Source organism: Citrus sinensis, chromosome 3 (assembly GCF_022201045.2).
Source record: "Citrus sinensis cultivar Valencia sweet orange chromosome 3, DVS_A1.0, whole genome shotgun sequence".
NCBI lineage: Eukaryota > Viridiplantae > Streptophyta > Magnoliopsida > Sapindales > Rutaceae > Citrus > Citrus sinensis.
This window is the reverse complement of record NC_068558.1, coordinates 9,132,238-9,159,319: the sequence shown is the minus strand read 5'-3', so window position 1 is coordinate 9,159,319 and position 27,082 is coordinate 9,132,238. Positions and strand designations below refer to the sequence as shown.

At 34.1% G+C, this 27,082-nt stretch overlaps 2 protein-coding genes across 3 annotated transcripts; one reads left to right on the top strand and one right to left on the bottom strand.

Annotated features, from left to right (window-relative positions):
* Nucleotides 1-12,281: 12,281 nt before the first annotated feature.
* Nucleotides 12,282-16,342, bottom strand: LOC107176593 (uncharacterized). 2 transcript variants are annotated; one of them, XM_052436429.1, is made up of 3 exons: nucleotides 15,804-16,342; nucleotides 13,849-15,360; nucleotides 12,282-13,158 (listed from the first exon to the last, which is right to left on the bottom strand). In XM_052436429.1, exons 2-3 carry the CDS (start codon nucleotides 14,867-14,869, stop codon nucleotides 12,968-12,970), a joined length of 1,212 nt encoding a protein of 403 aa, XP_052292389.1. In that variant the 5' UTR covers nucleotides 14,870-15,360; nucleotides 15,804-16,342; the 3' UTR covers nucleotides 12,282-12,967. The 2 variants fall into 2 exon arrangements, with proteins under 2 accessions (XP_052292389.1, XP_052292388.1); XM_052436428.1 differs by lacking the exon at nucleotides 12,282-13,158 and having other exon boundaries at nucleotides 13,394-15,360.
* A 4,975-nt stretch (nucleotides 16,343-21,317) lies between these two features.
* LOC102618409 (uncharacterized) lies at nucleotides 21,318-22,289 on the top strand. Its single transcript, XM_006494185.4, has one exon. The coding sequence runs from the start codon at nucleotides 21,460-21,462 to the stop codon at nucleotides 22,000-22,002; it is 543 nt and encodes a 180-aa protein (XP_006494248.2). The 5' UTR covers nucleotides 21,318-21,459; the 3' UTR covers nucleotides 22,003-22,289.
* The last annotated feature ends 4,793 nt before the right edge of the window (nucleotides 22,290-27,082 follow it).

Genomic DNA, 27,082 nt, shown 5'->3' with positions numbered 1-27,082 from the left:
AATTAGGTTTTCTTCAACCTTAAACCCTAATTTACATAGGGCTAGCCAACTCTCTTTGTAATAAAAGCTTGAGTTTGCTAACTTGAGCGTCGGAGTATAAACGCCGAAGTACTCCGACTTCACCTCTAACCTTTATTTCATTATTTTGCAGGCGTGGAGCCCATTTTGAAGGACACCTCTCTTAGTTCTAAACCTTTCACCATTGTTACCACTCTCTCTCCCTTTCTCACCTCCCCCGGATTTCAGATACATCACACCTCACACAACAAACTAGTAAGGTACCCCGTTGCAAGAGAATCCTCCAAAAATATCCGCCATGAGAAACGTCTCCACCTCTTAAAAGATATTATTCGATTTTGTCAGAATTAGGAATAAAAAATGACGTGCTAAAAGGAGGGACAGCTGCCTGCCACCTCTGCCAAAAGTGAAGGACACTGTTCCAAGGATAGTGGTCCTCAGCCACCTACCCGACAACTACTACAGAGGTACCTTGGACCACCCTCCAGCGCGCGCCACGTTTCTAAAGGCTGAGATACGCCGCGAACATGCACATAACGGCCCAAAAATCATAAAAACGGTAAAAGAAAGTTAGCCAAAAAGGGTACGCCACGTGGCAGTCAAGGTACTCCATATATAAAGGCACCTAGGTTTCAATCTCCAGGAGGCTCTCAATCACCATTAGCACTCACACTCTAAAAAATAGGTTTAAGATTGAATAAACTTTATTTTTTGGAGTGTGAGTATTAATGGTGACTGAGAGCCTCCTGGAGAATGAAACCTATGCGCCTTTATATATAGAGTACCTTGGCTGTCACGTGGCGTACCCTTTTTGGCTAACGTCCTTTTACCGTTTTTATGATTTTGGGCCCCTCCAACCCAAGGTTAGCGAGACATTCATGTGAAAGTTTACGATAAAGAACCGTAAGTAAGGGAGATACTTATTGTTTACATTGAAGGAATTAAGAACCTCCACGGGGTTGCCCTTTTCACCCAGAGTCTCTGTTCCCCACCTATCCTCAGCAACAAACCATCCCTTTCGGTAACTCTTCTTTAAGGCGGGGTTCCCCTCAACAATATGGGCATGATCACCCCAAGGAGAGAAGTAAGCAATACCGGGACCCTTAGGCTTTTTGAATTAATAAAGACCCCTCAACTCCTGAATAGAAATGTCGCGTTTTAAGACCTCCAACCATAACACATGTAAGCCCGTAAGTGTCCTCCACCCCTAAAGGGACAACTGCCCAGGAGCTACCCTCAAACAACTAAACATTCTCATATAGAAAGTTTGGAGGGGCAGGTAGAGTCATAGATCAAAGAGGTCAATATGGAGAGCAATCTCATCAGACTTCGGACACTCAGGTCGTTCATCTACATGGGTACCCTAAGCTGAACAGAGGGAAGAATATCGTATTTGGCTCTAATTTGTTCTAAGTCTCCCAAAGTAACCCTCCTAGTGCCTAGAGAAAAAAGGTTGTCAGATTTTGAAGGTGTTGCAGGGGGAGATTTGGGAGGCTGGTCCGAGGAATGAGCGGGAACCTTGGGCTTAGATGACTTACTCATTTTTTTAGGATTAGGGGTTGGCCGTTTATTGGGAAAGCATGGGCTGACACAAGGAGTAATCCTATGGGGGAAGCTCAGAACGAGAGTTACAACTGCTAGAGGTATTATAGGGGACCTATCCCCCTCGCGAATGGAGATGTGGGAGGGAGAACCCGCAGGAGGGCTGTCGACCCTACTGGCCCTAATTGCACGTCATCTCTTCTCGGGTCCCGTATGTTTCTTGCCCATCTACTTTCCCCCAACAATACATCCAACAAGCCACAAGTTCCCCAACAACACATCCACAAGCCCCCAACCACACATCCAACAAGCCACAAGTTCCCCAAAATAACAACATATCCATACCAAGCACCACCCACCACACATCAACAACCAAATGCAAACACCAAAAAAAAAAAACAACAAAAACAAAAATAAAATTTTCTCAGAGTATGCAAAATAGCGCCACTGTAAATGCGCCAAAGGAGGAGAAGCGAGGAGGGATACCTGTGATTCACCAATTCGACAGATCGGGGTTGATAATCGCGGGGAGACGAAACTGCAGGCAACCAAAAATAGTGGGTAAAAACATGCAAGTATAAAAATAAAAAATAAGCTTAAATATATGTAATTATTTATAAATAAATAAAATGAAGAACGAAGAAGCTGCAGCAACCGGCGTCGGCTGTCGTGGCTGCAACCACCGAGAACCGATGCCAGAGATCTCGAGAAGGACGCCGGAAACCACCAAGGGAGAACGCTGCCGAGAATAAAAAAAAGAAGGAAACGAAGAACGGAAAAGACAACACGGAGGGGGGAGAGCTGCAGCCACCAAACCGACGCCAAAAATCGCCAAGAAGATCGCCTGCCGAAACGAAAAAGAAAGAAGAAAAAGAAAAAAGAAAAAGAGAGAAGAAAAGGAAAAATAAGAGAAAGAAAGTAAGGATAAAATGAAAACACAAAGGAGAGGGGTTACCGTGTCTACCGCTGGGTTGGATCTCGCCGTGAGCCGCTGGAAAACCGCCTTGAACCGACCAGATCTGGAGCCCCAAACCGCCATTACAGCAGCCCAGATCCACGCCGGAAAACGCACCAGATCAACGCCGACCAAGAGAGAAAGAAGGAAGAAAGAAAAGAGAGAAAGAGAAAGAAGGAAGAAAGGAAAGGAAGAAAGAAAATAGAGAAAGAGAAAGAAGAAATAAAGAAAAGAGAAGAAAGAAAACGGGAAGAAGAAGGAAATAAAAGAAAAAAAAGAGGTGAAGAAAGAATAAAGCACAAGAGAAGACGAACAGATGTAAAAAAAAAAAAGAGTATAGAAGAAATTTGTACTTGTGAGCAATTTGATGCAGCCAAGAGAGAAGACGAAAGTTTGAAGAAAGAAGGTCACTGGAGATAATCAACTTTAGGGAGGTCGTTTGAGGATTTTTAAAAATAAATGAGAGGAGATTGACACAGGTCAGGGGTTTTTAATTCAACCTGACAGAACACGCTGTCCAAGAAAGGAGTTAGGGATGTTTGCGTGAGATTGGTATTTTCAAAATACAAACTGCATGTCAGACGGCTGCCACTTCTCAAGAAAAAGGGCAGGTCGTTTTTTATTTTTGGGAGGAGACGGGGTACTTCAATAGAACGCATTTCTTTTCAAATTTATATTTGACCTAAACCCAGTAATAAGTGACGAGGTACCTCAAAAAAACGCATTTATTTGCAAATTTATATTTTTGGAGGAGATGAGGTACCTCACTAGTTTGTTGTGTAAGGTGTGGTGTATCTGAAATCTGAGAGATGTGAGAAAGGGAGAAAGAGTGGTAACACTGGTGAAAGGTTTAGAACTAAAAGAAGTGTCCTTCAAAATGGGCTACACACCTGCAAAACAATGAAATAGAGGTTAGAGGTGAAGTCGGGGTACCCCGGCGTTCACACTCCGACGCTCAAGTTAGCAAACTCAAGCTTTTATGGTAAAGAGAGCTGGGTAGCCCTCTGTAAATTAGGGTTTACAAGACCCATGAGGAAGCGACGTGCAGTTGGGGCTAATAGGGTTGACAGTCCTCCTGCGGGTTCTCCTTCCCACATTTCCATTAGCGAGGGGGATAGGTCTCCCCTAGTACTTATAGGAGTAGTAACTCTCGTTCTGAGCTCTCTCCCCCTAGGAGTATTCCTCATGTCAGCCCACGCTTTCCCAGTAAACGGCCAACCCCCAATCCTAAAAAAAAGAGTAAGTCATCTAAGCCCAAGGTTCCCGCTCATTTCTCGGACCAGCCTCCTAAATCTTCCCCTGCAACACCTTCAAAATCTGGCAACCTTTTTTCTCTAGGCACTAGGAGGGCTACTTTGAGGGACTTAGAACAAATTAGAGCCAAATATAATATTCCTCCCTCTATTCAGCTTAGGGTACTCCATGTGGATGAACGACCTGAGTGTCCGAAGTCTGATGGGATTGCTCTCCATATTGACCTCTTTGATCTATGACTCCGCCTGTCCCTCCAACCTTTCTATATGAGAATGTTTAGTTGTTTGGGGGTAGCTCCTGGGCAGTTGTCCCTTCCGGGGTAGAGGACACTCACAGGCTTACATGTGCTATGGTTGGAGGTCTTGAAGCGCGACATTTCTATTCAGAAGTTGAGGGATTTTTATCAATTCAAAAAGCCTAAGGGTCCCGGTATTGCTTACTTCTCTCCTTGGGATGATCATGCCCATATTGTTGAGGGGAACCCCGCCTTAAAGAAGGGTTACCGAAAGGGATGGTTTGTTGCTGAGGGTAGGTGGGGAATAGAGACTCTGGGTGAAAAGGGCAACCCCGTGGAGGTTCTCAATTCCTTCAATGTAGACTGTAAGTATCTCCCTTACTTACGGTTCTTTATCGTAAGCTTTCACATGAATGTCTCGCTAACCTTGGGTTGAAGGGGCCCAAAATCATAAAAACGGTAAAAGGACGTTAGCCAAAAAGGGTACGCCACGTGGCAGCCAAGGTACTCTATATATAAAGGTGCCTATGTTTCATTCTCCAAGAGGCTTTCAGTCACCATTAACACTCACACTCCAAAAAATAGGTTTAAGGTTGAAGAAAACCTATTTTTTGATTTTTGGGCCGTTATGTGCATGTTCGCGGCATATCTCAGCCTTTGGAAACGTGGCGCGCGCTGGAGGGTGGTCCAGGGTACCTCTGCAGTAGCTGTCGAGTAGGCGGCTGAGTACCACTGTCCTTGGGACAATGTCCTTCACTTTTGGCAGAGGTGGCAGACAGCTGTCCCTCCTTTTAGCACGTCGTTTTTTATTCCTAATTCTGACAAAATTGAATAATATCTTTTAAGAGGTGGAAACGTTTCTCATGGCGGATATTTTCGGAAGATTCTCTTGCAACAGGGTATCTTACTAGTTTGTTGTGTGAGGTGTGGTGTATCTGAAATCCATGGGAGGTGAGAAAGTGAGAGAGAGTGGTAACAATGGTGAAAGGTTTAGAACTAAGAGAGGTGTCCTTCAAAATGGGCTACACGCCTGCAAAATAATGAAATAGAGGTTAGAGGTGAAGCCGGGGTACTCCGGCGTTCACACTCCGACGCTCAAGTTAGCAAACTCAAGCTTTTATTGCAAAAAGAGCTGGCTAGGTCAAATAGTACCCCGTCTTATCATTTGGCTCGCTGGGTCTAGGTCACCTCAAATGATAAGTGACGTAGATAATAATAGGGTACCTCTAATTTATCACTAGTAAGTGTTCCCAACAAACTAGTGAGGATCTTCGTTGGCAAGGAGGGCTAGTCAGCTCTCTTTGCCATAAAAGCTTGAGTTTGCTAACTTGAGCGTTGGAGTGTGAACGCCGAGGTACCCCGGCTTCACCTCTAACCTCTATTTCATTGTTTTGCAGGCATGGAGCTCATTTTGAAGGACACCTCCCTTAGTTCTAAACCTTTCACCATTGTTACCACTTTCTCTCCCTTTCTCACCTCCTCCAGATTTCAGATACACCACACCTCACACAACAAACTAATAAGGTACCTCGTCTCTCCCAAAAATATAAATTTATTGTTCTAGATTGGTTTGACTTTTCCTACCCCAAAATCAATTGAAAACATGTTTCTATGCAAAACATTTTTTAACCAAACCATACCTATGATGTACAACTTAAGCTTCTGATTCTGAGCCAAGCTGAATCTCTCTATATCTTTCAACACCACACATTACATGCAGTCTCAAATATAATATATCATCAGTGGCCGCTGTAACTAACTGCGGGCAACATTCGATTTTGAAAACTCTTCTACCGATTTGATTTTGTGCTATTTCATATTCAAATTGACTAAAGAATTAATGTGTTCCCCTGTGTCTACAACTACATTAATATAGCCCCCAAATTAGAGTCCTCATAAAATTAAATCCGTTTACTCTAACAAATTAAATTAAGTCAATACTGTAAGGTACCGACAATTAAATATTCTATTAACAAAGCCTAAATGTATTTCTATACAAACAAAACCTACCGATCTGTCCATGAAAATTAATTATTTCTTCATTATTGTCAGTTAATATCTTCACTTGAGCATATGGTTTACGAGGTAGGTCATACATTAATTATATGATTACTTCGTAATTATTCAATATCTTCATACACCTCTTACGACTAATCTAATGGTCTGTCCATGAAAATTAATTAATTATTACGTAATTCGTTGTGGTCTAGTATCTTCACTTGATTGGATTAATATATAGTTTACATATGTAGTAAGCCATATGTGTGTGTGTGTGTGTGTGTGTGTGTGTGTGTGTGTGTCTATAACCCTTTTTTACTGTGGGTGTCCTCATTTTTTTCATGCAAACATGCTTTAAACGTACAGTTTAATTGAGAGCGTCTAATTTTTAATGCTATTAAATCACATGGTTTTATAGTTCATTTAAAAATAAGTTTATTAAATCTCATGATTTAAGAGTTGTCCACATTAAAAAAAAAAAAACATTGTCTACACCTGACAATAATTATATATATATATATATATATATATATATATATATATATATATACATACATACATACATACATACTCACACCCTTCTTTGTCGATTTGCTTGTGCCTGAAATGAGCCTTGGCATTGTTGAGAATTGTATATATGTATACATCTTACTGTTTTTATATACGTGACAAATATAAGAGGATTGACTAGAGAACCGTGTCAAATAGGGTAAAAACTTGTTTAATCTCTATATTATGAGCTTAGTGCCCATTTAATCCCTATATTTTTAAGAATACCTCAAAACGTCCTTACTATTAAATATTGACACTTATGCCATTATTTTTATTTTATTTTTTTACATGCTTTTACAATTTTACACTCTTACAGTAATGTTTCTTTTTTAGATATTAATAAAAAAATTGGATTATCAAATTAAACCAAAAAATAAAATAAAAAATAAAAAAGATATATATTAATTTTTGTGGAAGCTCATGTGTGTCCAAAAAAAATTAAGTTATCAATTTTAAAAAAAAATTAATATTTTAACTTCTCAACGGAGTGTTCCATAAAAATTAATATATATATATATTTTATTTTATTTTTTGGTGTTACACTGGTAATTTAATTTTTCTTTTTAATAATGTTTAAAAAAGGAACATGATTGTAATAGGGTTATATTGTAAAAATAAGTCAAAATAAACCAAAGGTAATAGCAAGGATGTCAATAATTTAATGATATGAATGTTTTAAGGTATTTTTAAAAATATAGGGACTAAACAGAGATCAACCTCAAAATATAGGAACTAAACGAGCTTTTACCCTGTCAAATATTTAACTATCGATGCATAATGAACCCAAATTAAAAAGCTTGACTATATTAAATTGAAAAATAAAAATTTGTGGAAAAAGCAGCAGCTAGTTACCGAATCGAGTTCTCTTCTTCATTTTACAGTTATTTATTTTGTGGATCCATGCAGGTTCCTACGTTTCCACAACCAGTTTAGCCACAGCCCTTAATCTTAACTATTTATGTACAATAAACTTCAGCCTTTGATCTTTTATCTCTACCATCGGCTACTTGAATCTATATAAATCAGACCAAACCAAAAATAATTAAGAACTCGCTCAAACTCAGCTACTTATTTTTTAGTTTTATTACGGTTCACCAGAAGCTAGCATAGATCTTTTCTGATTTGAAGAATATCGAAACTTTTCCTCCTTGCGCAGGTTAATTTTTAGGCTATTCAGTTGAATGTCATTTACAATTCTTATTTTAATATATGCATTTATGAATACTCTTTTTAATATTAATTTTTCAGGTAAGAATGAATGGTTGGAGGGTATGATACCACATTATATTAGTATTTCTGATGATAGAGAATGTAATAAATGACAATCTTGATTTTCTTGTTGTCCCTTAATATAGAAGAAATCTCTAACATATTGGTTAAGCACATGCAATATTATTTGGTTGGAGGTTATGATTCCACCTTATATTAGCATTGTTGATGATGAGGATATAATAAATGACAATATTGATCTTCGTATTGTCACATAAAATAGAAAAAATCCCTACCATATTAGTTAAGTACATAAAATATTATTTTTTTATGTTATGTTTAAATAAATAAAAGGATAGGTATTGTTATTAACTGTCAATCATGTGACAATCAATTTGGTTCAGTTCAATTATTAAGATGTCTTGATATGTTCAAGAAATTATCTTTGCTAGCTTCCATAGGCTTCGTCTTTCTTAATAAATAAAACGGTTATGTGTCAATGTGTTATTTATTTCATTCTGTCTATAAAGATAAAATCGATCATTTTGTCGAATTCAGTTTAATTAATTATGCTCTCTTTCTTCTTGATTTTTATTTTTGGTTAAAAAAGAAAGACTCTACATATTAGTTTGCTAATTATTGCAGCTTGTAGTGGAACCAAGATCTTTATAATTAATTATGAATGTTTGCGTTTTCTTAGATGGATTGCCCTTAACAACTTCTTCTCTACTCAATACAATTCATGCAGCTATACCATCAAAGTCACAAAATAAAATAGATATTAGGAATATTTTCAATTAATTTAATAATTATATTATCCTATTAATAAAATTATCGTGTTTCTATGTGTTGGTTAAGGTAGTCAACAATAAAAATAAAAGTATGATCCTGATCAATTTAATTGATTATGCTCACTTTCTTTTTTGAATAATTTTGTTAGATAACTAATTCTAATTTTCACTCTTTATTTGCATTTCAGTCCATTCTCATTCCTACTTATTCCGATTCCAATCAATTTCAATTCCAATTTAGTAAACACACCATAAGTTGTAATGATGGAAATTACAAAATAATAGAAAGAAGAATAAGGATTTCAAATTCCTTATCTATTGGAATGTAAAAATTTAGATATTGTCCTCTAAATAAAATTAATTTTAAATAAGTTAAAGTGCAAATATTTTATGTTTATTTTCTTAAATTAATAGGATAAACTTATTTAAAAAAAGCAGCAAAGTGGATTGTCGGACAGTCACCGGAGACTCACCTGAGTTTCGCCAGAGACACGCTTCACCATCAAAACGATATTAATGAAATTATCATGAGCCGATCTACAACTCTATGGAGTTGGAAATGCTAATATATTTTGTTATTTACCTCAAATCTTATTTAAATGTTTCAGAAAATTCTAACTCTTATATTTCCAACCATATAGTGTATTTTCAACAAAATTAATACTTCTGATGATTAGATCATCTATTTATGATCATTTTTATGTGTTTTAACACGATAAAAAATGGTAGTCAATGGCGGTCAATGGAGACCGATAGTGCCGGCGGTGGTGGTCGGAGGTGGGGGCGGCGGCGGCGGTCAACAATTGTCTATGACTTGATGCTGTAATTTAAAAAAATAAAATAAAATTCTCTATTTAACTAGATAATTCCAATAGGCTAATATGTTATTGTTTTCAGTAATCATAAATGTTTAAAAACTAGATTAAATATATAACTAGTTAAGCAATGTTGGTTATTTTGATTATAAAATAATAATGAATTAATTAAAAATATAAATTAAATTAAATGTTTTTTATTAATTTATTTTCTAGATTAAATTAGTTCATAGTTTAATTATTTTTTATTTAATAATAATATTAACACTTTAACACTAAGATAATGGGTATATTTTTCTAAATAAAAAATATATAATTTCTTTTTCTTTCAAATTTAATGTGAAATCAAATAATAGTAATTGATTTTTGCACTACTCTTCTCTCATCACCTCTCCACTCCCCTCCTTTTTTCTCCTCTCCTCCCCTTTCTTAAAACCGAACACCACTTTAAAGATATTGTTAAATACACTTTCTTTTACAATTAAAACAAAAAACCATTATTTACTTTGGATTGAAAAATATAAATAAATAAATTTACCATTACCAAAGCCAGCAGTGTGCCTGATTAAGAATAATGTTTGTGGAAAAATGAATCTCATAAAGAATTTTGTATTCTTTTATGTGTAACTTACACATTTTTTGTTTTATTTTACACTGAATGTCGATTTACAAGTTTTAAGTCATTTTTTTAAGATTTTGTTTTGTTTATAATTTTTTCTTCTAATTTACAACTCCATCATTAATTTACCCCATTTTCCATCAATTTATTAGTTTTATGTGTGATTTACACATTTTTGTTTCATTTTACACTGAATGTTGATTTACAAGTTTTAAGTCATTTTCTAAGATTTTTTTTTTTACATTTTTTTCTTCTAATTTACCATTCCATCATTTATTTACCCCATTTTCCATTAATTTACTAGTTTTAAATGTGGTTTATACATTTTTTGATTTATTTTACTCTGAATGTCGATTTACAAGTTTAAAGTCATTTTTCTAAGTTTTTGTTTTGTTTACACTTTTTTCTTCTAATTTACAACTCCATCATTAATTTACTCTCTTTTCCATCAATTTAGTAGTTTTATGTGTGGTTTACACATTTTTTGTTTCATACAAATAAATAAAAGATAATCCACACGCGTGGCAACCCAAATTAGAAGTGGTACAGAGTGTCTATTCAAACAAATGTTAGGAATCTACATGTACAACAACTCAAACTTTAGAGATTCTAGTGTCTTTTTTTCATTTTTCATTTTTCGTTTATTCAAATAATTTTTTACAAAAATGAAGAAGGAATAAGTCCACAAGATTAAGATGCAACAATAACAAATTAGTCAAAACCATGACTTTGGATTACAAATTTTCGAAACCCTGTCTTGCAAAGTTTGGTTAGGCCGCCAGAAAATTCTCTACATGGACATTCACAAGACGATGGGCCAAGTTCGAAAGACTATTGGCACATTAGACTTGGATTATTGGCACCCCTCCAAAGTCCATCAAATAATGCTGAAATATTAGCACTTCCCTTAATCCCAAGAATACTCTTCTTCAAAGTAACAAATTCTCTAGTAAAAACGAAGTGTACAATACTTATGTGTGGGTTTATATGTGGGTAAAGAGATTTGTGAAAGAGAAAATTTATTTTATTTTATTTTATTTTATTTTTAAGAAAAGCATAGAGAGTTATTTAAATTTATATTTTATCCCTTTATTGTAATTATTAGAATTAGATATTTTGTAAGATCATCGAAGCGATGGCAGTAGTCGCGTATTCTTATTATTATTAATAATAATTTCGAATATTGACAATTGTTGTTATTGAACGCGAATTCCTATAAGCATTTTTTAAGATTCATCGTGATTTGTTTGTGGTACTTAATTTAAAATTGTAAATTACTAATAAGAAGGTAACTAACTTCGTTGTAGCATATTAAAGGGAATTTCAATCACCGAAATGTGGGTTAAAATCTCTGCAGTAATTAAACTTAATTAGTACAATGGCTATCCCTTAGCTAATTATTTTATGTGATTAAATTTTAACATTTATTTTTGTTACTACCAAAAAATCAATATTAGGCCCAATAACCCAATTCAACCCATAAGGCTCAAGCACGGAATGTATTACATGCTTCCCAGAGTTCGCGCCAGATATTGCCCAATGAGAAACTTGCGAAGCAAATGTGAAATTTTGTCAGACTAGCTATTCGGGACATTCAGCGGCAGTGCATATTATTGCAGTCTAAATACAATAAAATGGTGGCAATAAAATATCATCAACCAATTTTAACAAAACAAATTATTTTATTAAAATAATTTGATTTTTACAAATAAATTATTATTTTAATGCCCACCAATTTTGATAAACACAAGATAATAATATGATTTTTACAAATAAATTATTATTTTAATGCACAACAATTTTGATAAAACAAAATAAATTATTATGTTAAAGCCAACCAAAATGGACATTTTAGGCTTGGTTTGCCCTATAAATAGGTGAGTTAAGGGCATGGAGAAATCATCAAGTAAAGTATGGAAGAAGCATCAATTGAGAAAGTATTTTGAGAGCTTTAAATTCCTAATTTGAGAGTTTGGGTGTATTGGGGTTCCAGGTTGGAGATAAAATTACTACAATACTTGTATTTCCTCTCATCTTCTCCCGTGTACATAGGCTAAAAACTAAACCACGTAAACTTTTGTCTTCTGTATGATATTTATTTCTCAATTTCATTTTAGTTGTGTATCTACTTCGCTCATCAATCCATAAACGATGTTATCAGAGCTATTGATCGTAATTATTTGGAGTAGAGATATTGTTCAGGCATACGACACTATTCATAAAACTATTTCTAACGGCAGTATTCGAAGACTAAGAGTGGAGCAACCGTGTGCTATTGTATTTGAAGCAAAAATTTCACCAAGCCACTCGTCACAGGAATAAGCTTCTTCTAGAATTGGGCTTGAATAGAAACTTGGGCTAGATGGTTTGCAATCCGCCTGATTCTGTTATATAGTTAAGAGAGTAAAGTCCAAAAGCGTACTCAGGCATTGATGTGGCCCAAATAAGCTTTTGTTGCAATTTTGACTTGGCTTGAATAGTCATAGACACTATGATATTGCACACCAGGAAAGTTCTCAAGAAAAATTGAAGGGGTCACAACGGTCCTACTTAAAACCCAGACTCCTTAGGCTCTTATTGCCTTGGTGACAGAACTTTCCTAAACATGTACAATACCACATGATTGCTCCACTCTTGGTCTTCGAATACTCCCGTTGGAAATAGTTTTGTGAATAGTGCCGTATGCCTGACCAATATCTCTACTTCAAATAATTACGATCAATAGCTCTGATAACATCGTTTATGGATTGATGAGCGAAGTAGATACTAAAATGAAATTAAGAAATAAATATCACACAAGAGACAAAAGTTTACGTGTAGTGGCGAAGCTAGCATCATTTGTTTGGGTAGGCTAGATTTTTTAAAAAAAATGAAATTTACTTCTTAAAAAATTTGTTTTATACAAATGAAATTAAGCACACTACATAAGCAAAAATTTAACTATAAAACTATAAAAATACAATGTAAATAAGAAAAATACTATTGACGAAGCTGTGTCCTGTGATTCTTCAAAAAAGAAAATTCATCTACTATCGCATCTGAGTCGATATTATCTGCAATTTCTCTTTCGATGTAAATAACTATGCAATCTGAAAGAAACTCATTCTCCATCTTGTTTCGATGTGTTGTCTTAATCAGTTTCATGGCAGAAAATGCTCTCTCTGTTGTTGCTGTTGAAACATGAAGGGTTAACACTAAACGAATTAATCTATCCAACAAGAAATAAATCTGTTACTTTCTAGTCTCAATCAATCTTCGACACAATTCAGAAAGGCAAGTAATATTCTGAAACTCTTAAAGAGAGTGTACATCTATCTCAAAACACTCTAATTGTCTTCTCAAAGCCTATAACTCAATCTTAGTGAAATCTTCAGGATAAAATCTTTTAGCAAGGCTGCAAATATCTTCAATTTTAAATGATTTAAATGCATCAATAGGATTTAAAGCTGAACTAAGAGTGAGGAGTTCCAAAGTCTGTTCAGTGAATGTATTATTCAACTCTATCAATTGAAAATCTATCACAGCATTAAATATATCATAATGATAATAATGCTCAACTGTAATATAATCATTTTGCTAACAAGAACGTCATCTGCTTTTCATATGGCGAGCTTTCATATTAGGCATATCTATCTCATTCTTTTCACAAAATAGAACTACGTTCTCAATAAAAGTTTCCCAACCATTGTCTCGCAGCCTTTGAAGAAGTTTTTTCGTAGTTGAGACTAAGTGCACAACATTTAGAATATCTTGATATTTAACTTGTAATGCTTGACAAAGTAAATCACTCACCCCCAAAACTTTATTTAATAAATGCAAAATGAACACAAATTTAAAAGATGTCATTGATTCACACGCACCTTTAGCCTCTCCACGTATGCTATTGTTAGGCCCACACTCTACCAACTTCCAAAGAACTTTACGAACAATACTAAACAAATCAAGCAACCTACTGATGGAACGGAAATGAGAGCTCCACCGAGTAGCTCCAGGCCGTTGCAAAGTATGAATTTGATTGGCCCTTGTACCAGTTTGAACTTCTCTTGAAGCTATCAAATCTATTATTTCTGCTTCCCAAACAGATTTTAACTCAGAAAGCCGTTTAGCAGATGAAGTCAGAACATTTACAATTGAACCCAATGCTGAAAAGAAAAGCCATACATCTGGCAGATCATTAGATGCTGCAACTAAAACAAGTTGTAGTTGATGTGCAAAACAGTGTATATAATATGCATATGGGCAATCTTTCAAAAATAATACTTGTAATCCATTCCATGCACCCCGCATGTTACTAGCACCATTATACCCTTGCCATCGAATATTTTCAACTAAAAGATCATATCGTGCAAGAACATTACATATTTCTTTTTTCAATGTTACTGCTGTAGTTTCCATCACATTGACAACTTCAAAAAAAGGTTCTCGAATATACCCCTCACAATCAACATACCTTAAAATAATAACCATTTGCGCTTTATCAGATTCATCAAGTGCTTCATCTACTAAAATACAAAACTTACCATCTCCAAGTTCTTTGCATATCTTGTTTAACACTTTGTTTGCAAGAATATTTAAAAGCTCTTTTTGAATGTCAGACGATGTATACTTAGCATATGATGGAGCATTTTCCAAGACAACTTGAGCAATTTCTTTACTACACTCCGCTGAATGCTTTATCAAGTCTATGAAATTTCCCCGATTTTTTGAATTAACTGATTCATCATGACCTCTAAAAGCACATGCTTGCTTTGTTAACCATTTAACAGTAATAATTGAGGTCTTAAATCGTAGCCTATTCTCCAAAAGTTGTTGTGAAGTTTGGGCATTAATTAATCTATCAATGTGTTGAATTGGGTTCTTCAAACAACCCCAACTCTGCATATTCTTATTATGATGAGAAGATGGACCCCTTTCATGTTGTAAAAAGGGACATTTTTTCCATTGTTGACTCTCTTCCAACTAGAAAACCCTTTAATAACAAATTTTGGGTTGTTTGATGGAATTTCATAAAAAAGAAAGCATGGAAAACAAAATGCACTATCTTTTACCTCAGAGTACTCAAGCCATGGAAATTTTTTAAACCAGTGATACTGAAACCTACGTTCTTGCATGCCATCATTAGTTAGTCGATAATCTCGTAGTTTAGGTTGATAAGGTCCCATTTTAATGTACTCCCTTCGAATATCATCACGTTGATTTACTGAATATGTCCCTATTTGATGACGTAATCCAGGATCACGCTCCAGATAAGTATTTTTAGTTTCTTCAACTTCAACCCTTTGAAACTTGGAAGTATGTTGCTCACTGGAATCTTGAGCATTAACTTGACATGGAGATAAAGACTTGGTGGATGATTGATTTTCACCTACTCTCTTAAAAAAAGAAAGTAAAGTTTTTCTTAGTTTATTTAACATTGAATCTGTAATAAAATACATTAAAAATTTAGTATTTATTTTATAAAAAATTTGACAAAATCGCAAGTTAAAAGCTAATTAAAAAAATTCAGCATTCAAATTAATTGTTTTACTATATTCTTCACTCATTCTTTCATGCCATCATTATTTTATAATTCCAATAAGATGAATCAGCACCTTTCACAGTTCCACTTTATATGCTATCATCACTGTTTGTCATATTCTAATATTCTAGTCTATTATCACATTCTATTATTTTATAATTTTAAAAAGATGAATCACAATTCACAAAATCAACAACTTCCAGTCTTCCACAATTCCACTTCGTGTGCCAACCATCATTATCATAAAATCATATTCTATTATGTAAACTAAATTTTAAAAGGCAAAGTACTTTGTACCACGGGCCGCATCAAGAGACTGGGCATTCGGCATCGGCTCGGCGGTGAGAGATTCAGCCTGCGGGTGCGGGCCTTGCGGCAGTGGCTCGGTGTCACTCATGAGGCAACGGTTGGACATCAATTCGAGCGCAGGAGACTGGGTATTCAGCAGCGGTAAAAGACTTGAGCAATTGAATTTTGGTGAATTTCAAATTCAGATTTAGTTAGATACTAGTGAGTTTTATGAATTGTGATTTGGGGAAAATAAAGATTCCTATAATTATTAGGTTTGTTTTTATTTTTTTATAAATATTAATAAAAGTAAATTTATAAATTATAATTTTTTTTTTCAAAAAGGTTAGCCTTCCCTGAGCTTCGCCTCGGTTTACGTGGTTCGGCACCTACGTTCACAGGAGAAGATGAGAGGAAATATTTTGCTAATTGTGTAGAGTTTACAAGTATTGAAGTAATTTTATCTTACAACCCATAACCTCAATACACCCAAACTCTCGAATTAAGAATTTAAAGCTCTCAAAAAACTTTCTCAATTGATGCTTCTTCCATACTTTATCTGATGATTTCTCCATGCCCTTAACTCACCTATTTATAGGGCAAGCCAAGCCTAAAATGTCCATATTTGTTGGCTTTAAAATAATATTTTATTTTATTTTATCAAAATTGGTGTGCATTAAAATAATAATTTATTTGTAAAAATCAAATTATTATCTTGTTTTATCAAAATTGTTGGGTTTTAAAATAATAATTTATTTGTAAAAATTAAATTATTTTAATAAAATAATTTTTTTTGTTAAAATTGGTTGATGATATTTTATTGCCACCATTTTATTGTATGTAGACTGCAATAATAGGCATTGCCGCTGAATGTCCCGAATAACTAGTCTGACTAAATTTCACATTTGCTTCGCAAGTTTCTCATTTGTAAATATTTGGCGCGAACTTTGAGAAGCATGTAACACATTCCGTACTTGAGTCTTATGGGCTTAATTGGGTTATTGGGCCTAATATCGATTTTTAGGTAGTAATAGTTTCTAAGAAAAGTCTTGCCCTACAATATTTTCTTCATTTTAAGAGGTAGGTGAGAAAAATTTAACTTGAATATTGAGCTTCATATTTCTTTATTACCCAAACATAAGTAGCCGGCAAAAAATAAAATAATTACTTGAAGACCATTGGGCTAATCCCTTGTCGATTATAAGAAATATATAATTTTACTTTTTGATGTGACTATATATTGAAACTTTGAATTCGTAATACTTGATTACAAAATTTTTCACATTACGTTTACATGTGAAAATTAAGTTCCCTTACTAAAGCATAAGTGAACCAGTTAGTTACCTTATATGCAACATAGTAGTACAAAAAGAAAAATATGCTACTCAATAACCACAAATAAAGTATTTATAATATTCATTAGTTATTTAGTTTAAAGTCTTTATAAAAAAAAATTTTATTCACTGTCATCTTTTAACATTTAACTCTTTGGAGTTTGGAAGATTGGAAGGACTAAAGTTTAATTAAATTCAAGCCATTTTGAATTAGATATATAGTAATTAATACCCAAAATTACGTAAAGATTTGACTATTGTTATAGCAGAATTTGGTATAAAATGGTTGAACATTTGAGAGTCTTAGTTCATTTTCTATTACAACTTCTATGATTCTTTTTTCCAGGTGGACCAAATCAATTCTATTTCTTTGTTTGAAGGACTCATTCCCTCGTCTCAAACCTGAAAAATTGCCTTGGAATGCTTAATTGACTCTGTCCAAAAGAATTCTATTCATGGACTCACGGGAAGCTTCGAAATGATTCACCAATAATTATGGCATAACGACTTATAAAATCAATTTAAAGAAAAGACTATTAGGCATTTACATTATAGGAATAAATAATTCGTATCACAATTAACGTATAATATAATATGTTTTATTTATACATAACTGTTATAAGATTAACACATAAACTATGGATATTAAAAGAAAAAAAGATCATCACGAAAACACGTAATGATAAATAATTCATGGTGGAGATCACATAATTTAGAATAAAGTTATGTATACTTTTCAACTAAAATAAAGAACCGTGCCAGTTCATGCACGAATTTTACGATGAAAGTGGAAGGTAACCAACCACGTATGCTACTGGGTTATGTAATCTGCAGTGATTATTATTTGGTGACCTTCCACCATATTTTTAATAATTAATCAAGTTTTTATTTTTTTTCCAGAAGAAAAGTTGACTTGTTTTCTCGAGTACAAAAACAAACTTGCACAACTTGCTTCTACTAAACTTTTTTAGGTATTGAATCGTTCTTTGTTGATTTTTTACAAATATAAAAATTCTAACTTATCGAACAAGCAAAAGTCTTTTAAGTTTAAAGATATGACTTTTTTTAACACACAAATTATTTTATGGTTACCAGTAACCATAACTAATTGAAATGTTATTTTCTCAAGCTATGTATACATTCTACCTTTTTTGTTATTCTATCTTTTATTTTTGGAACCTACTTAACATCTTTCTAACCTATCCATTCAATTGATTTGATAACATCAAATAACCACATCTTAAAAGTATAAAATCCTATAACGTTCAAACTCAAAATACTCAATACCCCAATGAGAATCCTTATTTGTTATGGACAAAATGATACCCATATTTAACCTTGACAAATTTTGGAAGTTTATATTATTGTATATGGTCTGTAGAGAGCAACCCCCTAACAACAAATGATTCAAGACAGAGTTGGGCGTATAAACTTCCTTGGCTCCAGCCATACCAGTAGATTCAAAAATATCACGAATGTATTTATGTTGAGTAAGAAATAGACCACCTGCTGTAGGAATCACTTCAAGACCGAGAAAATAATGTAAATCTCGAAGATCCTTTAGTGAGAACTTCTTGGACAACAACTGACTGAACTGATTGATAAAAGTTGGATTGGACTACTGCCAGTGATCAAAAGATCATCCACATAAACCAGGAAATAGGCTTGAATTCCATTCTGATGATAAATGAACAAAACAAAGAGGTGTCGGACTGGGCATTGGTAAGCAGCTATCAGAAATTTCACTCATGATACCAGGCGCGAGGAGCCTGTTTAAGACCATAGATTGCTTTTCGAAGCCTGCCACACATGAGAAGAAAAATTAGAGTATCGACCGGGAGGTTGATACTGTATATATGTTCGAAAATAACATTTAAAAGTTACTCGACCATTGGCCAGGTGACAAAGCACTCTTCCATGCATCTTAAATAGCAAGAGTTGGGACTTGGGACACCTGACTCATTTCTTCCCTTCTACCTATTTATAGGTACGTGTTAAATTTCACCTTTATTAGATATGAATTCCCGAAGTTTGAATTACGTTATAATTGTACTAATTAAGAACTTTCATTGTAATATTACATGAAAAAAAAAGCATAATGATTATGGTGTGACATCATTTTGACATTATGCTAAAATGAACTATATCCCACTCAATAAATCATGTCGATGAGTTAAAGCCAGATAAAACCCGTATTAAAAATTAATAATTTGGAAACGTATCTATAAAAGATTAATGAATGAGATTGAATATCGAAAGATAGTGGGCCGAGCCACAATTTGGTGGGCCCTCCACAAATGAGAAACACACAAATGTTCAAGTGGGCGGGGGAGTCAACGTGGGACCCACACGCACTCGCCCACGCCTGTTAGAACAAAAAACTCAGAAAACGTTGGACTTGGCCAATTTGCCATCGTTGAGTCGACCGCAGCACTTCATGCCCGCGAGTTGACTCAACCACTTACAGTCTCCTGATTCATACGACCGCCACTAGTACAATCGTGATCTGGTGATTCACTTAAGTGGGGGATTTTATCTAAACTGCGGCATATAAAGCTGTGCTTCGCCCCACTATAAAATTAATTGTAATAAAATATTGTTATAATAATTTTTTTTAATATCCGCATCATATTACTGCATTATATAAATATTTACAACTGTTATTGTAGCAGACATTACACTGATATTTACAATCAGATACACATAACTGAAGCTTACATTATTACATTAAATTCTATAAAGTACATGTTCAGACAAATAACTCTCACAGACGAAGAATGTTTCTATCATTTTGTAAAGAAGAAGAACTTATAAATATTTAGGCCCCATAATACTTTTGTAGGGCCTTAAACAGCTGTCCTCACGCTTGTGAGGGCAGCAGCCCAACCACTTCTGGTAAATGCCTAGTGGCTTGTTATGATAATGTTAATCACTAATTTCGTGGCCATTTTTTTGTTATCGTATGACCAGCCAATTGATACACGAGGCATATGAACTGATTTTTGAAAGTGGGGATCCACAATGAATCAATTAATTGCCTACAAATTAAACTCCTCCACTATTAGTGCTATCATGATATCAATCAACTAATAAATTTTGATGGCCACGAAAAAATTGTCAGTTTGGTGTTGTGTTTAAATTACAATTGAGAATATTAATGAGTGGTATAAGAATGATATGACCTAAGGTGCAGTGTATTTTTAGTGGATTAACATTGCTGAAATAATTAAAGAGAATACATATTTTAATATATACAACTTCTTGATGATAGGATCATGATGCTGCACTTTTATAAAATTATGATGTTTTGTCAAAATTCGATTCCATGTATTTTGCAAAGATTAGCATCAATTAGTAAACACAATTTAAATAATAAGTAGTACATGGAATCGATATCCAGTTATCTACCTTTGAGATGTATCGATTAATATATATTCACAATTTAAATAATAATTTATGTAAATATGATGATATATACAAAGTTATTGCAAACTTCTTTTAGTGAGAATTGATCCGTATAATGACATTCGGTTACTCAAAATCAATCTTAATCTCTAATTCAATTTATTTAATTTTCAAGCGAATTAAATTTGATGGATACTTCTTTACCTCATTATTGAGATCGATCGAGGGTTTGAATTCTCATGTGTGCATAGTGTTTATTCCAAATATTTGAAATCAAAATCAATTTATTTTAAGTCTATATGTTTGGATAGTGTCATCACATAATTGATTTAAGAAATTTTAATTAATTTTTTCTATTAAACATATCGGTAAATTACAACATAATTAGAAAAACTAATTATCAGAACACAATAATCATCATTCTAATGTTAAAAGTATGAATTAATTCAATCAAGCTTATCACAATGATCATAATCCATTTGAAAGTAATCAATTCAAATAATACATAAAATTCTCAACAATTTTAGAACGAGGAACTGTGACTTGACTTGTGAGCTCATTTCGCTTAACAAAGGCTAATTTATAACGACCCACTAAGCAATCAAAAGAAACTAATAATTAAATAAATGGGGAAAAAGAGAGAGATTAATCCGAACTTTTCTTCCTCAACGTCATTATTCATTTATTCTTTCGTAGAAACTAATAATTAAATTTAAAAAAAAAAGAAAAAAAAAAGAAAGAAATCAAGGAAAGTCAACTAGCAAGCCACTTACTACCGGAAAACACCTAAAATCCATTTATGACTCATTTGCTCAACTATAAAAACAGTTGGCCAGTACAAAAACACAACTCTAAACTCTCCCCGCCATTTTCTGTTTTCCGTTATCACAAAAAACACAGAAAGCCAAAGGAAAAAAAAAAAAAAAATGGTCCGAGCATCACCTGGACACGGCTCCGGCTCACCAAAGCGGCTAACACTCGGCTTCCTCATCTCCGTATCGTCCTTCGTGACTCGCTTCGCCAAACAAGCCAGCCACTTCTCAATCAAGTTCAAAGCCAAGCCGATAAAAAATAATACCCACGCGGCGAAGCAGCCGATCAAAAGCAACGCCAATATGGAGTACTACAACAACAACAGCAACAACAAAAACTCAATTCCCCCGAGCCCAAAATCGCCTCTATCAGCTCGGCCCAAGCAGCTCATAACGAGCATAAGCAACAAGGCCATAACATTGATTCACAAGAGAAAAATCGACGAGGACAAAGACGATGATGTTGTCTTCGGCGGGTCCCACGACGAGTTCGGGGATGGTGGGGTCTGGCAGAGGGCGATCTTGATGGGGGATAAATGCCAGCCGTTGGACTTCTCCGGCGTAATTTATTACGATAGTACCGGGAAGCAGCTGGAGGAGTTGCCTCCGCGGTCGCCACGTGCCAGTCCCTTGCCCGGCTACCTTGCTCGGAAATAAGAGCTGTGAGTATGAGCGATGATTTCCTCACCCGGGTAGGTAACTTAGTTGGGTCACCGTGAAACGTTATCGGATGACAAAAAATATATATAAAAAAGAAACTTGTAGTTTTGTTGTGGCTTTTCCCTTTGGTTTTCTGCTTGTGTGTCATGTGGCGGAGGCGAAGAGTGAGATTGAGGGTCTTACTCACGGTGTCGTTTCTATGTATGTAAACTTGTAAAGAGTTTGATTAGCAGTTTTTAATTCTGTTTTCGATAAAATAATTATGATATTTTTGTTTTTCTCTTCGCTTATTTGTACGGAGCTAACGCCAAACCGTTTTGTACTACCCAAATTAATTTCACCAATATACTAATTAAAATGACCTACGAGTAATTAATGTGTTTTGAAAAGGTATGTTTTGGTTTTGGCTCGTTCTGAGAAGAACGGACTTAGAAATTCTGGAAGGCAATACGTTGATTAGTTGATGAATGATCAGAATGATGCGCGGCCGTAAGCAATATTTGTGCATTGCATGATCTGTTGACTTTTGACTTTTCAGTTTTTAACAATTTTTGACACATACACACTTTGAAATGTCCACCACTAATGTACAAAAATTATCGAATATTTGTGATTTCTTTTTAGATATTTTCTCTCTTTTTTTTAAAAAAAAAAATCCATAGTACATATAATTGTAAAAAAAAATTTAAAAATCCTATTTTTATAACTAATTAGGGCTAACTTAGACAAAGGAGAATTGAGAAGTCAAAATGGTTTTTTTTTTTTTTTAAATATCCGACAAGAGAGATTAGATTATTAGTTTCAAAAAGGTCATGGAGTTATCCGTCTATATCTTATGAACTAAGAGAGCGTGTAATTTTTTTATGAAATATCCCTGAAAGTGACCGCAAAAAAGAAATATATATAGAGACAATTTAAATCCAACTTACAAAATGATTGTAAATAAAATTTAGTGAAAGCGACTAAATGACGCGCCTAATGTACCGCCTTTAATATTGTATCAGATTTCGAGAGTACTTGAGAGATTAGCTAATTTATTTATTTATTTTTGAATTGATGTATTCCAATTCTGAAACTGAATACTGCATGTTGAGGGCATGCATGCGATGAAACTGATCTTTATTATTTATTCTTCATATCGTCACGAGACATTAAGACTAATATTGATTGCCCCATGCCGTTTTGTCAACCAATTAAGCAGAATGGACAGCAATAGGGCTAAACTGCAGTAAAGTGTGCTTAAACTGCAGTAAAGTGTTAGATTAAGACCTTGTTTGAATTAGTCTACTACTTATACGAACCAATATTTATAATATATTTAATAATTTTTGTTAGAATTATTGTTTAAAATCATTTTTACTACCCATTATTAATTTTTATACTACAAACATGATTTAGTTATATCCATAATGCTTCTCGCTTGGTTCTTATTTTTTTATGTTAGATTTAGATTAGTATTCAATATTAATAAAAGAGATGAAAAATTTATTTAGTCCATATATTTTAAAATTAGTATCTATTTAATATTATATTTTTAAAAATATCTTAAAATATCCTTACTGTTAAATTATTGACAACTCTGTTAGTTACTTTTTGTTTTTTTAACTTGTTTTTGAAAATCATTGGAACTTGATGCAATATTTTTATTAAAACTTTGAACCCCGTTGATTCCATCTCTGAACAAGCTTTGTTATCCTCAATCTAAGCGGCTGTGAAATACTGAAAAGTCTTCCAGATGAAATATTTCTTTTGGAACTTCCCAAAAAGCTTAATTTTTCGGGCTGTTCAAAACTGAAGAGGCTTCCAGAATCCAGAGTTCTTATCAGATGGTAATATAGAAGAGATATGGTTAGATGGGAACTGCAATTGAAGAACTTCCCTCATCCATCGGGTGTATCTCTCTCGGTTGATGAACTTGTACCTTAGTGGTTGTAAAAGGCTTAAGAGTCTCCCAAGCAGCATATGTCAGCTGAAACCTCTACTAGTTCTTAATCTCCATGGTTGCTCAAATCTTCATAGATTGCCTGACGAAGTTCAAAACTTAGAATAATCGTACTTTGTATGCTGAAGGAACTAGTATAAGGGAAGTACCATCATCCATTGTCCGTCTGAACAATAACCTTTATAAATTAACTTTGGATAAAAGCAGAGGGGGTGATCAGCAGATGGGTTTATCTTTAGATGGCTTGCACATGACTATAAAGTGCTTATATCTAAATAATTGTAGCATCACGGAGTTTCCCCAAAGTCTTGGTCAGTTATGCTCACTAGTAGCTTTGCTCCTAGAGAAAAGCAATATTAAGAGAATTCCATAAAGTATCATACAACTTTTCTAACTTGGTAGCATTCAACTTAGGGTGCATTTAAGATTGAGGACAATTATAATTTTTAAAATACAGTATTAAAATGTTTGGCAAACACTAGCCGTTGTAGCTTAAAAGTTATATTAATATGATTTTTTACTTGTAAAATAAAAAATTTATTATATATTTAATAATTTTGTTAAAATTATTAAACATATTTATATTTATTACATATTATTAACTTTTATTTTATATTTATATTTTTTTTCTACAGCAGCTATAACTTAAAATCTACAGCACTCAATTCCAAATAGGACCTTAAATTATAGTGAGAGGCTTCAATCTCGACCAAAGCTTCCTTCCAATCTAGAATGGTTGCTTGCACATCGTTGCACGGCACTGGAATCAGGTTTAATATTTTCAGTAAGTTATGAATCTCCTCTGCGGCATTTTGACCTGAGCGGTGATTTTAAATTGGATCGGAATGAGGTCAGAGGAGTTGTCGAAGATGCACTGCAAGATATGCAGCTTTTGGCTGCTGCACGTTGGAAACAAGTACGAGAGGAGCTGTGTCTTTAATTAATTATCTCTTTCCTTCTAATTTGCGCAACGTTGGTTATTTTTTTTCTCTTTTAAATTAGTTTAAGTTAACAATTACTATTGATTTAAAATTATACATGAATTTTTGTTTTTACTGGGATATTTTCTAGAAAAGTGTGGTTATTTCGTTTTGCCCGAGAATGAAATTCCAAACTGCCTTAGGTTTCAAAGTGTGGGATGTTCTTCTTCTATAACCTGGGAGGTGCCTCCACCACTACCAGGTTGCATCAGTAACCAAAACATATCCGTACTGGGTTTTGCATTTAGCGCTATCGTAGCATTTTGGGGACCATCATGTTGATTGTGACAGCTGGTTTGAATTCTTCTGTGAATTCGAAGTCAAATGCAAAGATTGTCAGCCGCATCATGTCTTGGAGAGATGCGATATTGCGCGAACTGAATATGTAGAGTCAGATCACTTAGTTTTGAGGTACTATTTGTTCGGTGATCAGGATTTGAATGGTTTTCGGGAACACAATTGCGATATTGAGACAGTGGCAGTTCAATTCTATTTTCAGGATTTTGCTACTTCCGAACGTTTGGAGTGTTGCAGGGTGAAGGTGAAAAAAAAATATGGGTTGCATTTATTGCACGCCCCAGATTCAACGGAAGAGGAACCGTACCCACACCCAAAAGGTTGAAATATTAATCTTGAGCACATCACATCTATCGCCATCGCAGCTGCTACTACTTTTCAGTAAGTTACTAAATCAATTAACCTTCCAATATATATATATATGTAGTTTTCAATTATTTCTGTCTAAAATCTAATTCGCTGAATGTCTAAACCTTCACGTCTGAATCTGATCAGTTAGTTCACCACTGCATATCAAAGTAAGAAAATGGAAAGTCCATGGCAGTTGTGTACTCTGTGTTCTACAATTTACATCTTTCGGATTTGACCTTGTTATACAAGTTTAAATTGTTGAAATTAAGTTTTGAAATGTATTACAAGGTTAGTTGTGGCCATTGGTTTCAGAATGAAGCAAAAAAAAAAAAAGGTGGGTGCAGGTTCCCTAAATGACATGGAGAGGAGACTAGAAAGCCATTATTGTTGCTCTCCCAACAGTTCATACATATACATATACGCATACACATACACATACACATACACATATTCTCAAAATGCATTAATGTAGAGCTAATTGTATCACTTTTAGACTTACCTAAATATGATCCAATCAGAATTGAATCATGTGGATCTTAAATCAGGTCCGATCCATTGTCATCCCTATTCCAGTGGTGTCTCAATGAACTTGTGAAGATCCTTGAATACAAGAGAGAGTGTGCATAGATTGTAACTCCAGTTTTCTATCGATTGATCCATCAGACATTGAAAACCAAATCAAGGCTTCATTTTCGAAGCTTGAAAAGATCCGAAACAAAACCATCCCTTTTCGGCTTTTGGGTTTTCATTTTCGAAACCAAACCATCCCTGTTCAAAATGGCATCTCGATAAACTTATGAAGATCCTCGAATACGTGAAATGGTATGCGTAGATTGTGATTCTAGTTTTCTATCGGTTGGTCCATCAGACATGAGAAACCAAATCGAGGCTTTTGGGTTTTTATTTTCGAAGCTTGAAAAGATTCGAAACTAAACCATTCCTTTTAGGCTTTTGGGCTTTTGGGTTTTCATTTTCGAAACCAAACCATCGTTATTCTAGATACGTCTTGATGAACTTGTGACTCCAGTTTTCTATCGGTTGATCCATCAGACATGAGAAACCAAATCGGGGCTTTTGGGTTTTCATTTTCAAAGCTTGAAAAGATTTATGCTGCGTTTACTTTTTAAATTGGAGTAGGAATCTTGAGGAGTGAGAATCCTTGGATTAGGAGTGTGGAGTGGGAGTGGGAGTAGGGTGTTTACTTAGACTAAATGAAAGTATGAATTGTCAATCAGAATCTTAATTATTTGTTTACTTTGTCTTGGATTGGGAGTAAATTATTTTAAATTATAATTTTATCCTTATGTACAGAATTATAATTTGTAATTAAAAAATTAATAAAAAATATTTGGAAAATAAAATAAATATTTTATTATATTTCTAAATTAATAATAATTACTAATATTCTTAATTATGTAAATCATAATTTTTTATTAATTTTAATTTAAATTATGTGAATAAAAATTATTAATAATAGCAACACAAATGAAATATTATTATTGATAAT

Excerpts from the sequence above, each read along its gene's own strand:
- LOC107176593 (XM_052436428.1), bottom strand. The coding sequence starts at position 14,869 with ATGCAGAGTTGGGGTTGTTTGAAGAACCCAATTCAACACATTGATAGA.
- LOC102618409 (XM_006494185.4), top strand. The coding sequence starts at position 21,460 with ATGGTCCGAGCATCACCTGGACACGGCTCCGGCTCACCAAAGCGGCTA.